General features: G+C 45.4%; 1 protein-coding gene across 1 annotated transcript; it reads left to right on the forward strand.

Annotated features, from left to right (window-relative positions):
• The first annotated feature begins 843 nt into the window (after positions 1–843).
• On the forward strand, positions 844–14,475 carry snrkb (SNF related kinase b). Its single transcript, XM_030054598.1, has 5 exons — positions 844–1,128; positions 2,287–2,728; positions 3,592–3,986; positions 10,546–10,687; positions 11,415–14,475. Exons 2-5 carry the CDS (start codon positions 2,487–2,489, stop codon positions 12,421–12,423), a joined length of 1,788 nt encoding a protein of 595 aa, XP_029910458.1. The 5' UTR covers positions 844–1,128; positions 2,287–2,486; the 3' UTR covers positions 12,424–14,475.
• Positions 14,476–16,075: the final 1,600 nt, after the last annotated feature.

Consider the following 16,075-nt stretch of genomic DNA (forward strand, 5'->3'; position numbering starts at 1 on the left):
GCTTCAGGGAGAAAACAGTGGCTGATATTAGAAAACCACAAATCACAGCAAAAAGGCTAAAAAAAAAAAAGAAATTTGGTCATGAGAGCATACTCAGTGGGAATCGATGCCCTAGGAAAAAAAATGTTTATTTGAAGGATAGTATACAAAATGCGCACTGGGTGTCATTAGGTCTTAGACAGCATTTTAAGCACAGTAAAAACAGGACCTGAGGAAACGCTATCATAGATGTAATCAATTTGTAATGAAGAATCATAAAAACATAAAAGTACTATTGATGAAATGAGTAAGATGAAAAGCAGAAAATTAAAAAAAAAAAATAGCAATAATAAGTAAATAAAAACTTCAGAGAGTAGATGAGAAGCAGACAAATGTTTGCGAGTGCATGATAAAAAAAAAAATCAGGTTAGCTGTTTAGGTTATGCGGTAACTAGTCGGGGTGTTACTGTAAATCCCTATAGGAATATTACAGGGAAAATACGAGAAAAAAACTTTATTGCTCAGCCTCAGTTATTCACGGGGTAAACTGTCCTTCCTTAGCCGCTGTCAAAAGGAAATTGTCAATACAATGCAGGCATGTGAAGAATGCATGCTGTTTGTGTAGGGAGCCCGTCCTATGGCCGCTGCCCCCCAACCTATTTACAGGGAAAACATTAGCCAGTTACATAACGTTTTCTTGGCGTTCAGAAGGACCCATTCAGTCATTTTCCTCTCTCTCTCTCTCTCTCTCTCAGCTGCGCACGGGAGGAGAGGCTCGCGACCGCCGGGCGCAGCGGGAGCGCGTTGGAATGCATTGACGTCAGCAGAGGGAAGCTGGACAGCGGCGCGTACGGGCACGCACGCGCGCGCGCACGAGATGTTCCGCTCGGCTTTGCGCGCGGCTGTGCCCGTGTATCCCGCACACCACAGCCAGGCTCCGGCATGAACTAACGAGCCAGCTAGGCAGTCATGGAAAAACAGTGTTCATCCCCGAGACGCGAGCATGGAGTGTTATGAAAGAGGAGAGCGGGGAAGCGGCACTGGTGTCTCCTGCGTCTGAATCCATCGCTGACAGAGAGAGTGAGGCTGAGAAGTGGCTGGACCGTGAGGCGGAAGAGCTCCCAGCTGCGGGATATTTGGACAACAATGGTAAGTTAGCGCCGAGGCTTTTCGTTATTGCCTGGCACCGGAGTGGTATGGTGTTGCCATGACGCTGCTGGTGAGAGGCTGTGATAACCACGTTTGTTTTGAGGTGTTCTTCAGCAGACACACACACACACACACACACACACACACACACACACACACACACACACATAGAGGAGAGAGAAGAGCAAGCATGATAACTACATGCGTCTGTGCCAACTCGGGACTGCAGTTGCGGCCAAGTGGAGAACAGCTGGCCTTCGCTATAGGCAGCATTACGCAGTGTTTTGAATCCCATAAAACTGTGGAGCCAAGTGTACGAGCGGCTGTTCAAGCTGCGAGGCCTGTGAAGCCAAGACAAGGTGCTCTCACATTTACACAGAGCCTGCTGTTGCTCCATGGTGATGATGAGGATGGTGATGATGATGATGATGATGTTTGTAAGGACAGATAATGTGACGGTGGTGGTAAAGAGGAAGATGATGCCTGCAAAGACAGTAGTGGTTGTTGGTGATGATGATGCTGTGATGATGAAGATGAACATCTCCAAGATAACAGTGATATTGGCCGTGGTGATGACGATGGCAGTGGCAGTGAGGAAGGTGATGATGGCTGAACTTGCCACCCCAGGGAGGATCTGATGATGACATCGTCAGATCTAATGCCTCTTAGCCTCTTAGCCACATAGGCTGAACTAATGAAAGGCGCGCACGCACGCACACACACACACACACACACAAACACACGAAGACAAACATACATTATGGTTTCCTGTTACAGTATTGATCTGGGGTGCCATTTGTGCTGGATTGGTGATATCTGAGACAGAGCCAACACGGCCCCTCCACATCATAAACAACAAAACACTGTTTCACTCTCTGCTCTACTTTACTCCACTCTATTACATTTTAATGTAAAAGAGTCGAGAAGTCTTTCATTGCTTTATTAAACCTATTCTGTCTTCCTGTCTCTTCTCTGGCTTTGTGAACGACGGTGAAATGTGATCCCATTTCTGGAAACTGTGTTATGGTTGAAGAGGCAGTGGCAGCGGCTGACCTCATCCTAAACCTATTCCCCTTTGGGTCTCAGGCCAGAATTATCGTCAGTCATCACTCGCTCAGTGTGTATTTGACACATGCTGTCTTTTGTTTCTTCCTCCAGGCAGCTCCCCCCCAGCAGTGAGGAGCTTTGCTGGCCTCCCCACCTCCCTCTCTCCCCAACACCCTGACACAGCCCTCCTCTGGATCATCCTTCCCTTTTACCCTTGCTCCGTCTTCTTCAACTGCCTCCACCTCCCAAAGCCGTACAGTGCAGTCTCTCCTCCAACCTCCTAGCTCCCAGTTCCCTTTTTTGCTCCAAACATGGACTCCACTGAAGACATGAGCTCCACTCAGAATGAGCTGGACCATCTTGACGGCAGGGCCGGTTCCACCCGTTCCGATCTCAGTGGCCTGTACCACCTGGGTCGGACGCTGGGCAGGGGCCACTTCGCAGTGGTCAAACTCGCCCGCCACGTCACCACTGGGCAGCTGGTGGCCATCAAGATGATTGACAAGACCAAACTCGACATCATGGCAACAAGCCACCTCCTACAGGAAGTGAGGTACAGAGTAAATATCACTGTAGGAAGCTCGTTACCCAAGATACCAATGGAGAAGGCAGAGAAGATGAGTGTGCAGAGAAAAGGGAGAACTCTTTGTAGTCTGCTTTTTAGGTCAGATTTAATAGGATCACAAACAGGCTGATATTTCAGTGGTGAGCCTTGAAGTCTCTGAAAACAGCCCACAGTTGAAATATCAGCCTATTTGCGATCCCATTTAATCTTACATGAGCCCAAAACTGAACCAAAACACTGTTCCTGTTTACACTTCTGAAGTGCCTTGAAGAAATTTTTAGTTTGTTCCAGAGTTGTGCCCTAGTGAGCTTCATAACTTTAAACTCTGAAAACTAATACTAAAACCAAACTAAAAATCCATCAGATTATTTAAAAGACCACACCAGTGATTCTGCATGTTTAGCTGCTAATGTGCTAACCTACTCATCTACTCATCTTTCCCCAAAGCAAGCAGTTGTTTTTTATTCATTGTTCTGCCATATGAAAATTAGCTTTCTGAGGCTTCACACTTTCTTTACACCGTAATGAAGTCGTCCACATTAGTGTCCCCTAAAGCAGCAGCACTGTGTGTTTTGATGGCTTGGAATTGGGCGGAGTGAAACAGTCCCTCCTCCGGGAAAATAGTCCGTAGGGAATCGACTTTGTTAGCCACAGAAGCAGAACCTTGCACAGTGCAACCAAAAAATCATATTAAAAAATGGATGGATTTTGATTGTATGTTGTGAAATCTTTAGTCGCCCCACATGATTTCCAAAATAGTTTGTTGCAATGTGGGTAAACTGTATTAAATTGTTGTAAACATTCAAAATCAGTGGTATGGACCTTTATCGTTTCTTACTGATCGTCTTCAGGTGCATGAAGTTGGTGCAGCATCCAAACGTGGTCCGCCTCTACGAGGTCATTGACACGCCCACCACCCTCTACCTGGTCATGGAGCTGGCCGAGGGCGGCGACCTCTACGACTACATCCTGCGCCACGAGGGGGGCGTGGCCGAGCACACCGCCAAACGCCACTTTGCGCAGATTGTGCGTGCCGTGGCGTACTGCCATCAGCTCCACGTGGTGCACCGAGACCTGAAGCCCGAGAACGTGGTGTTCTTCCCCCAGCAGGGGGCTGTGAAGCTGACAGACTTTGGCTTCAGCAACTTGTTCCAGCCCGGGATGATGCTGGCCACGAGCTGCGGGTCGCTGGCGTACTCTGCTCCAGAGATTCTGCTGGGAGAGGAGTACGATGCACCGGCCGTAGGTGAGAGACAGAAAGATGTTTGTTTTGCGTAAATATGCTACAACTAAGGCTGGGCCATGTGGACAGAATCAAATATCATGATGTGGAAAATATATTTAAGTTCCTCTGCTTTTTACCTAAACATCCTGTGTAGAATATGACCACACACAAACTTGAAAAACATCCCAGGAACACTGTTGTGTTGAAAAAAGCCTTTTTTATCACATGGCAGGGAATGATTTAAAAACCTGGCTGCTGACCGACGTGTCTCAGCTCCAAGAGCCTTCATCATGATATCTTTGACTGCATACCTTGATACTGATATTGTGATGGTACTGTAGGGATGACTGCATACCAGATTTAAATAGGGATTTCTGATAAACAATGTGAACATGGCAACCAAGCAAGTAGAGGCAAACAATAGAAAGTTCAGAAAATTAAATGTCTTTGTTATAGTACAGCCTTAAAATCAGGAAGAGGCAACACCTATGCCATATCACAACAAACATATCCCAAATCCCAGATGGCACCAATAAAATATTTATATATAACCCCTAGCTACATCTCCAAACACAAACACAGAAGAACAATCCTTTGTGTTTATAGGATTGGCCTGGATTAGGGAATCTCACCTCATTGCTCATGCTGGTGTGATATTACAGCATTTGCATACATTCAGATTATAGCCAGTAACCTGCATGCAGAATCATTCATTCATTCTATTCTGGGATCAGTATTTTAAACCTTGCATGTGCCTTTTGATTAAGTGAAGCGGTTTAATCCCCTTTTTACAACAGAGAACAAAATGGGATTGTCTTGAGTCCAAGAAGTTTCTCTGATCACAGATGTGGCACAGCAACAACAAACTGCTAATCTGACAAATGCTCCGTAATCCATATGCCAGAGTCAGCTGGAGGGCTGTTATGTCTGTCAGCGTGCCCGTCTGCAGGCGCTGCGTGTGTGCCAGTGTGTGTGCATGTATGCGGCGGTGTGTATCCACTGATCTCTCTCGCTCCCTCTGTCTGTCTCTGGGTCTGCACGTGTGTGTGAGCCTGTGTCCCTATTTGTCCCCTTTGTGACCTGTGTGTGTCTGAGCATGTGCGCGTGTGTGTGCGTGCGTTCCTGTACTGTAAATCTTCTGTATTTATGTGCATGTGTGTGTGCATCCCCATGGATTCATGGATCTGTGTGTGTGTGTGTGTGTGTGTCTGGAGAGGATTAGAGTGTGTGTATCTGGGTCAGTCTAAGCATGCCAGCCAGTCCTGAGCCAACTGGGCACACTCTGCAGTGGAACCAAACACTGCAGCTCACCACTGGACTCTCATACTGCATAGCAAGCGTGTGTGTGTGTGTGTGTGTGTGTGTGTGTGTGTGTGTGAGAGAGAGAGACAGACAGTAACATCCATCCCTGTGCATTTAACTGTTATTCCTCCATATTTAGCGTCCAGTCCATACCTCTGGTCACCACTAAGAGAAGCACTGGAGGTGAAAGTGATGTGAGAAACAGAGGCCAGACTCGTGTGTGTGTGTGTGTGTGTGTGTGTGTGTGTGTGTGTGTTCACAGCATGGAGCTTCCTGGGAGGCCAGTGGTCTTAATGGCTAAGCTAGCTGGTCTAGCATGGGGGTTTTGGCAGGGTTTGAGCACTGTTTATTCTGTTGAGTACAAAATGCATCTGCACAGAATACAAATGCATCCCAACTGCAATTAGGAGCTGCTCCTCTGGAAGGACGTTTCCAGCATCATTAAAACAATGTATGTAGATAAGCTATTGCCTGTGGCAAGGATAAGTAGCTGCAAATGGGTCGCAATTAGCATGGATATCATACAGCATCGTCCCCTTTAAGGAACGATATAAAAGCATCATTTCCAAAAAAAGGACTAAAGGTCTCGCCTGTTGTCAGCTGTTCATCTGTGCCGCCTTGAATTCTTGCCTGTTTATAATGGCCTCGGTGGCAAAAGCCCAAAACAGTGTAATTAATATTTTAGAGTTAGGATGCTTTGTTCATTTACGAGCCCAGACCTGTGTGTGTGTGTGTAATGTGAGGATTTATGATGTTAAAAATGTGAAAGTCACGCAGCCACGACTTCAGCGTGACTTTGCTCTAGTTGCTTTAGATTCTTCACGCGTGTTAGTTCTGGTTTCTAGATGCTTTCACACGCTGGACCCTTTTCAACACATTTGTCTCACTTATGTGTCGCAGCGTCCCTCAGCACCGCTCCACAGCTTCTGCTCAGCCGAGGAGCTGCTTCTGCTCTCTACTGCTCGCTTCTATTCTGTTCTACTCAATTCTACTCTATCCCATTCTCTTCTCTTTCTCTTTCTCTTTCTATTCTGGTCTTTTGCACTCTGTTCGTTTCTATCATGACTCAGCCGCTCGATGTCATCGTTATGCCATCACTGGATAAATGTGCGATTTAGTTCCAGACAAAGCAACACCAGTGAATTAACAAAAGTCTGTACAGTACATGATGTGCATGACGAGTGAATAGTCTGTGAACGTGCGTGTGCATGTGTGTGTGTGTGTGTGTGTGTGTGTGTCTTTATGTGGCAAGATAATGCTAAGCAGCACTGAGGAAGAGATGTCCCTCAGAGAGCTCAGCTTAGTAAGGTGACTCATAAACTCATGCGTGCACACACACACACACACACATGCAGGCTACTCTCCATTTGCCCCCCCCCACACACACACTCTCTCTCTCTCTCTCTGTGTGTCTCAGTCCCTCAGATATTTACGTCATGTACAGTGCAAACAGATGAACTGTTAATTCACTGTGGTTCCTTGGTTGGTCTCCTCGGTGTGTTTCCCCTGCACGGCGCGCCGCCTGGGGCTCTGAATTTAACTTATATATAGCTGCGCTCTGTTTGAGGACATTGTGTGTCTGTTTGATGATAGTCATATGATGCAGGAGGGAGACAGGAGAGTCCACGGGGCCCCTTGCTTTCGACAAAGACAAACACCGCTGGCAGTTACATTATCTGCCCATCTATATGTGTGTGTGTGTGTGTGTGTGTAGACTTACGTTCTTTTGATTGACTGTGGAGTTGAGGTCAGGTTAACGGACTAGCGAATGATTTTAAGGCAGCAGCATGTAGATAGATACTTTATTCATTCATCTTCCAGCAGTATCCACAAATTCAAAATACAAAATAAAAGACATAAGAAAAAAAGACACTTTAAAAGGCCAGCAGTACGTACTACTTACTGCACCATCTCACCACCTCCACCATAGTGCTGCATGGTGGCTTGCTGGTTTGTGGTCATAAAATACGAGTGCAGATCTTGTCCTAGAAAAAAATTATCCTCTTCGTCGCCGTGCTCACCACTGAATCCGAGCCAGTGTGTTATGGATTCAGTGTGAAACTTGGCTTGCTAGCGTGAAGTTTAGCAGAGTATGCGAGCGTGTGTGCTGCCGCGAAGTGAGAAAATGGACAAAGTTGGAGTTTGGAAAGAGATGATTATGGAAACGTTCTGATTAAAGAGGAACATAACCTTCATTGATGGAGTGTGTTACGTACAGCAGGATCGTCTGTGTGTGATAGATGACATGAGCTGTTGTAATTCATTTTCCTCACTGGAGTATAAATAGTCATAGTGAAGCTTTGTCTTGCCATCTTGCCCACAAGTGTGTGTTATACCATAAAGGGAAAAATCCATCCCAAACTTACAAATATTTTGATAGTTTTATCAGCGTATGGTTTTCTTTCTTTAATGTGCTCTCTTTTACACATCAATGCTAAATGTCTGATTAAAAGAGACTAATAACAAAATCTGACATTCTGAAGGTCCGCAATCATACAGGGAGAAATCCATCACAGAAGAGGCAGAGATACTAATTTCTCCACTGACAGTAGCCTCAATAGACCTGAATGCAAGATACAGTAGCTAAATGTAAAAAAAATAATGTAGTGTGATAAAATGTGTTGCATTCTGAGTCAGGGGCGTGACTGGAGAAGCTTTCTCTTTTGCTTTTAGTTCACTAACACTGCTGCTGGTGCAGGAGATCACGCTCGCTCTCTAATGGGGCCAGAGGACTTTTGGGAAATGTAGGAAAACATTAAATGATGCAGGACTAGAGGAGGCAGGTTGAGGTGAATTACAATCACAAAATATCTGAGAAACACGGGACATCCCAGATTGATTTCATGTGATACCTTTAAAATCAGCTCTAAGTGTGGCTTTCCCAGTGGGTAAAGTCTGAGGTCTAACTGGGCCGTTACACAGACGTGCTCAAACAAAAAAAAAAAAAACGCCAAAAGTTTCATAATGATTTGGTTTGCTGCCAGAGAGTATCCAGCATCTCTGTGTGTGGACAGTAAGGGCACAGCTCCCCTAAGAGACCCCGTACGCCCCGTTTTACATCAGTGAATAGCTGAAAGGTTTTCCGGACTAAAATCCTTTGTCTGTGGTTTCACATCAGCCAGGAAGCTGCTGGACACCTTTTATTAGGAACCACTTTTCCAAAGCTTTCCAGGCCCACAACCAGCACAAGAATACACACAACACAAGAGAGTGTTTGTCGGCAAATATAATACATTATGTGTTCTGGCCACAAAAAACAACTACACATGTGTTCCTATGGAGGGAAACAGGAGCCACTGATAATGAGCATGTGCTGGGATATACGCAAATTGTTTTTGGTTCCATCTTTGGGCTGATTTTTCCGAGAGATCACCTGTCAATCAAACGGGGTGTCCAGCACTGCAACATATTTTTTCCTTGGATTTTCTGTCGGTGAAGTTTCAGTTTCTTTTCTTTGGTTGTACTACGACTCAGTTCCTATTTATCCCAAACAAACTTGTGTTGCCATGGCCAGAAACGTAAAACAGCATCACTTCCTGTGTGCCAGAGGGTTTTCCAGGAAGGACCCACAGTGCTAAACAGCAAATGTAAAACAAAACAAAACAAAACAAAACTGTGGCTATAGCTTCACTGTTACCACATATCAACTGACTAAACACAGAACAGCAAAACTGATATTTATTTACATGAAAATTATGCAGATTATCATCCTACTTCAAAGCCCAAATTGAAAATACATTAATGCAAGTAAGAGTAGAGTTCTGCAGTACAAGGCCTTATGTGAGTCTGTGTGTGTGTGTGTGTGTGTGTGTGTGTGTGTGTGTGTGTGCTCATGCATGTTTGAAGTGCATGTTTGTGTTGTCAGCAGGCCACTAATGCGTGGTGAGATTGTGCGATATTCCCCTGTGAGCTGAGAAAAGAACACTCCCAGTACTCAGTGGCTGCTCCTCACAGTTGCATAACACTTTTCTATATGGACAAAAAAAAAAAAAAAGGGTGGGGGTGGGGGGGCGTGACCATGAGCGTGCACGTGGATGTACATGGGCAAGAAGAAGACCGAGGGCTGTTGTTCGGACTGTCATGAGTGTTAATGCGGGACAATGTGGCCGCGTCTTTAGCACATTGTAGTAACACACACACACACACACACACACACACACACACACACACACACACACAAATGCCTGTTTATCATTTCCCTTCAGCCTTGCAGGAAACTTGTGCATATTTTAGTAAGAGATATACTGTTTTTTTTTTTACTGTTTGAACTGGTTTCTGCAGGGATGAAAGTTAATCCTCATAAAGGCAAAACGCTACGAAAATGAGATCCAAGTGGAAAATAACCAGAATTATCCTTTAACTGTCTGATGAAATCAAAGTGATTAACCAGAGTAGCATTTAGGCCTATAATCTGGATACACTTCTACTGATTTTTTTTTTTTTTTTGAACAGAAACTGGGCTGTCTCTCTATTCATGATGTGTGAGAGAAACAGAAGAAAAGAGAGAGAGAAAGGAGAAGAGAAGAGATTCTTCTCAGAACAGAGCGACACCACAACAAGCCCTCTGTTTGAAATGGCCTTCAGCTCCCACCTCCCTCTGTGTGTGTGTGTGTGTGTGTGTGTGTGTGTGTGTGTGTGTGTGTGTGAGCCTGTGAACTGGCCACAGTGTTCTTGGTTCAGGGTGTTCTGAGTTCGCGTGGACCTCCTCTTACGCTGTCTGTCTGAAGAAAAGAAAAGAGGAGGGAGGAGAGGAAGGAAAGGGAGGAGAAGGGAAAGGAACACAGTGTCAGTGCCGTCTGTCTGTACCAGGAAGCCTGTCTGTGTGTGTGTGTGAGAGAGTGTGTGTGAGAGAGTGTGTGTGTGTGTGTGTCAGAGGTCAGCCGCCCAGCTGTCTGCGACGCAGGTCTTGTTCTTTCGACACATGAGCCGGACATGAACTTGTTAGTCATCCGTTTGCCTTTTGCATTGTGGTACCAAAGTGGAAGCTTAAATCAAAATTTTCACCTCATCCAACCTCACATTGTGGCCCATCAGGGCCGCCTCCGCCTCTCGGGACAGTGTTCTGTAACCGACTCTGACCTCCGACCTCTGTTCTGCTGTTTCTCCGCAGGGATCAATAAAATATCCTGTTATATTTTCAATCTTTCACGAACCACGAGACTCCCAGTATTCCATAAAAGAGGGCTAGCAGAGGGACTGTAGACTATTTTAAAGCTTGAGGCAATTTGCTATATAAGGCTAATATTTGTGTCTGTGTGTGTGTGTGTGTGTGTTCCAGATATCTGGTCTCTTGGGGTGATCTTGTACATGCTGGTGTGCGGAGTCCCTCCCTTCCAGGAAAGCAACGACAGCGAGACTCTCGTCATGATTCTGGACTGCCGCTACTCCATCCCTGAACACGTTTCAGATGAGTGCAAAGAGTGAGTGCATACACACACACACACACACACACACACCCCTGTAAAATGAAAAACAAATCCAGATTGGTTGCTGTGGGCTGTTGACAGAGCCGCAGATGAAAAGTGGAACCAATAAAATAGTAGAAACCTGTGTTTATGCCATTTCTTGGTTTGAAACTGAATGCAAACTTGTATTCAGCATTCTGCAGCTCTTTTTGTTCAACAGTGGCATCTACAGGTTAGAAGTTGGAAGACCTGTTTTAAATGTCCTGGCCCTTGAGTATTTTTAGGATAGAATGATTTTTTTTTTTGGTCAGTTATAGCGCATTAATGCCTTTGAATACGTTATATTTCAGACTATCTTTGGGCTCAAACACAAGTCAGAACATCTGACTCCTCACATGACTTGGCCCTGGGTCACTTTGATTTCAGGGAAGGAACAGAATAGAGCAGAACATCCTTCTGGGAATAAGCAACCACAACAAGTTACTAAAACACTTTTTCATGATTTATGGAGATGGCCAGTATCAGAGCCGAATGAGGTCAAAATCCTTTGTCCCTAAAATCTGAGCAAAGTTGTGGATTTCTTCTCTTATGCCTTTTTATCTCTCTCTGTCTTTGTCTCTGTCTCTTTTAATTCAGTCACTTTGCTGCCAGTGTTGCTAGAATAGCATGCAAAATGTAAACAAACTGTAATTTATAATCTTGAGTATCTATTAAAAAAAAACTTCTTGTCGTTCCCTGTCAGTCTGATCTTCAGGATGCTCCAGAGGGATCCATCCCGCCGTGCGTCACTTGAGGAGATCGAGGCTCATCCCTGGCTACAGGGTTTGGATGATGCCTTGCTCAGCCCAGAGGACCCTCCCTCCTGGCTCTCAGGCGCCCTGTCTCCCAGCTCACCCCGTCCAGGAGTGCCCGAGTGCGGGGACCTGCTCGCAGCGAGGCCCCCGTCTCAGCAGGCCTTCCCTGGGCCTTGGCAACCTGGACTGAGCCTCAGCCTTCGGCCCCCTCCCCCTGAGGAGCCGCCCATCACCAAGACGCTGGCCGCACTGCAGCAGATATGTGAGGAGGAAGAGGAAGAAGAGGAGGAGGAGGAGGACGAGGGTTTGGCATCAAGGCCTTTGCTCATAGCAGAGGAAGAAGCCACTGAAGAGGGTCAGGCAGAAAGATCAGTGGAGGGGGCGGAGCAGAAAGATGAGAAGAGGGAGCAGAGAGAGATTGTAAAAGACAGAAAAGAGATGGACCTTGAGGCTGAGATAGACGGGGATGTGGGTTCAGACGATGGAAATGATCCCACCAGTCAGACGCCTGAAGTCCCGCGTCTGTCTCCTCCTGGTTTCATGGGAGTGCAGTGCTGTCAGGGGCAGCCAGACCCCACAAGCGCCGAGGAAACGAAGGATGACGAGACAGAACCCAACAACAACACCAACAAACCCGAGTCCGACTGCCACCTCTCCCCCATCTCCTCCCTGCCCACGCCCTCGGCCGGCCTGAACGGGATGGAGGCACAAAGAACAGGCGGAGGAGGACAGGACGAAAGAAGGGAGGAAGGGTCCCACATTGCACTCGGAGGGTCTCGGGAGGCGGGGCCAGAGGCTGCTTCCAGGGCGGAGCCGGGGAAAGGGCGAAGCGTGAAGCTAAGAGAGAGGCTGTTTCAGTTTCCTCTGTGTGAGAAAGCCCTGGCCTTCAACATCCCGACGCACAACAAGACCAAGATCCTGCCCCTGGCTCAGTACAACTGCTGCCATGTGCTATAGGTCCAACACGCCGGGGCGCCCGCCTGCCTGCGTGGGGCTGCTGCACTCCGCTCCCGCCTCCTGTACATACCCAGCAGTGGCACACAGGCTGTTTAGCAGTCAGAGTGACGCCAGCTCCAGAGCACAAACAGCTGAGAGCCAGACTGAGACAAAGCATGTGAAGCGGCAAACTGCTGAGCGTTTCTGCTACACACACCTCGAGGCAGGAGAGCAAAGCCCCTCAGCATGCAAATAGAAAGTGTGCAGGATGGGACGTCTAACGCATCACACACACACACACACACACACACACGCACACAGCACTAGCAGCAGCACAGAGACCAAGCAGAAAGGCACGCAGAGAAAAGCACACGTCGCAACCATTTCCTTTTTGTGTGTTTTCATGTGTCGGTGTAACAGCACAGTAGTCCATTCTCGAAGAACCTCGTCCATCTGCTGCTGCGGACAGAACAGGGGCTAGCGTGGAAACTCTCCTGTGTGCAGCCAGAGGGAACCAGAATGGACCTGGTGCACGGGAAAGAAACAAGACAATGGGAGATGTGACTTTACAAACAGGCTGTCAAGGGCACGACGTGACGACTGCAACTGTTTATACTGAAATAAGCTATAATCTGTATTGTGTAAAAGGTGCCTATTATGATAAAATGGGTTTCATACTGTATGTGGCGATTGTGTCACCTCTGTGATTCTCACTGCAGAAAGAAAAAAAACAAAAAACAAAAACAACCATGCTCTAGCACTACTACTCAAGTACATCCATGATTTCATATGTATAGCCTATGAATTAGAATCAAAATGGGTCTCTTTGTTAAAATCATTGAACCAGCTTCTGCTACAGGGTAGCGTCCCTCGCCCTTTTCCTTTTGCACAACCTGCCTCTTACATGTGTTGAATATTGTAGGGTGGTTTCAAAGCTCTTATTATAAGCTCTTCAAGGAGAAAGACTCTGACTGTTATGATATGATATGATATGATATGATATGATATGATATGATATGATATGACTGAGATAAGATGACCTATATGAAACATATTCCTGTTCCTAAGATGCTGTCAGATATAATAGTGTATGATATGATACTATTGACGGGGATGCAGGTCTTCCATGGTATCTATTTAAACTTATTCTTTTTAAACCCTGTTAAAAATTTTAATAATATTAGACTTTATTTTATTTTGGATGTGGATAGATATATATATAAAAAAAAGAAATACAAAGTTTCTTGATTTTTTTAGAACCTGTGGCGAAGATAGCATTTCTTTCAAGTGATTCTTTAAGAATTTACGAGAGATTTATGGCTCTGTGCATGGTATTAATGTTGTTTATCACAATATACCTCCATGTGTCTTGGATTTAACCGGACATTGTACCTGTATGTAACTTGAGGTGATCATCTACTGAGGTCGACATGAATGATGAATTGCACACAATACTACTGTAGATGTTAGCCTTCATGCAAGCAGTATTCTGGGACTGATGGATAGTTTGATTATTTGACACACTGATGTCTTATTAGGTAGCAGATGAGGCAGACAGAGTCCCTCAATATGATGTTATTTTTTATCATATGATGCCTATGTGTGCTTCTATATTTTCACTTACATACTGTATTTTCCCTCTTTTGAAGCCAGGTTGAGAAGTGGAAAGTTTTGTACAGGAAACGAAGGCCAAAGGGTGTAAAATAAGCTACATCTTCATCTTATATTCCAGTAGAAATAGCTTTTTCCTGACGCTCTCCTGTCTGTGACTGCAGTTACATGGGTTCAAAACATTGGATTTTCAACTTGGGACACGTGCGCCGGTTCTCCCTCGGCGAAATATGGAACAGCTATCATGTGGAATCAGATTATTACTCATCTTTAATCAGCCATGAAAACAGAAAATGTGTCCAAAAGAGGGATAAAATTGCATTATTTGTTCCTGTGTAATTGCAGCATGTCTCCCCCTAGTGTGTCTGTGTCTGCTGACCTGCATTGAAACTAGGACCATGTCTCTATGGAGAGATTAACTTATTTTTTTCTGTATTTATTTATTAAAATGGATTAAATCAACAGGAATGTGTGCGATGTGAGGATTTAACAGAGAATGTGGGTTAGGCCTCGTGCCTGATGATCCACGGTGGAGACCCAGCTGAAGGGGAATCCTCTTTGACCTGGGAGGACTCCTTGGCCTAAATGTGCTATGGCAGAACTACTCTGATAGACGGGGGTGGATATTCCAACCACACAAGCACAATGTCTATTTAATCTGGAAAACAAAGTGACTAAAATCCCAAAGCAATGGCAAGTATGGTAAATTTTAGAATACACTGCACTGACCGCCAACACACAGCCACATATTCCATGTGCACCACTCAGTAACGCTGAAATAAATGAAATCCATTCAGACTCTAATGAAAAACATATGGAATAGTGAATGGACTGCATTTCTATAGCACTTTGCTAGTCTACTAGTCCACTTTGCATTACATCCACCCATTCACACACACATACACACACACATTCACACACGGGCAGTAGAGGCTAACATGCAAGGTGTAGGGTGGTTCATCAGGAGCGGTTAGTGGTTCAATGCCTTGCTCAAGGACACTTAGATACACCCTGGAGGACCCAAACTCTGTTCTGCTTCCTGAAGAATGCCCAGACGCGGGGAGATATTCCACTTGCAAAAATATGGGAGGCCACCAGGGGGCGACAGAGCTAATACTGAACTCAAATGAACAGTGGTCAGTGAGACTTTACCTCAAATTCAGCACTCCAGATTTTAATATTTTGAAAATGACCAGACGCTGCTTTAAGACACACATTTCTGTGTGCTCAGATGAAATCTGTAACCATTTAAGAGGGAATATCTTCTGAAATTGCTATAATTTTTCCAAACATCAATTTCATGGTAGCGTCTAATAATGTCTTCATTATAAATATTAGGACTCATAACAATGACAGGAATAGTACAGCTACTGGTAAATAATTTGGAATCAAAGGTACTGATATCTTATAGCACCGGCCCCATTGACTGCTGAAGTGCTCAACACTGCCCCCCGATGGCCTGTCATGTGATCTGTCTGGTGATCAGAACCATGTCACTAACTGTACATGGACCCCTGGCCAGTTTGATTATTGCAGCTTAAAGTTTTTTTTTGTTTGTTTTTTTGTTTTTTTTACACACACACACACACACACACACACACACACACACACACACACACACACACACACACCCCGGCCCCCCCCAAGAACAAAACGGAAACCGACTGATTGCTTTTCATGGATTTATTGTTGGATAACCAGCAACCGTTTAACTCTGTGTCTGACGTGAAATACTGATCCTTGAGCCAGGCTGTCTTAAAACGCATGTCTTCATCACCTTGTCTACCCCTCTGAACAGAGCACACTCAGTTGTACGATTAGTGTTTCGAGCTGCAGCCATGGCAGAAATCTCTCTGCAGGTATTCTCAGTTACTGCAGCCACCGGAGTGTTTTCCTTCTGAGAAGATGCACAGTCGAGTGAAAAGGTTGTGTTAGCCTCCTGGTGGCTGAAAAGAATACAAACTGCTAACAGTGAGAACAGTGACTGTGGTGAACTGTAGTGCAACAGAGGCAGTATCAATTAGCAAAAAAAAAAAAAACACTAAAAGGCAGACTTCTGCAA

This window comes from Myripristis murdjan, chromosome 6, assembly GCF_902150065.1.
Source record: "Myripristis murdjan chromosome 6, fMyrMur1.1, whole genome shotgun sequence".
Lineage (NCBI taxonomy): Eukaryota > Metazoa > Chordata > Actinopteri > Holocentriformes > Holocentridae > Myripristis > Myripristis murdjan.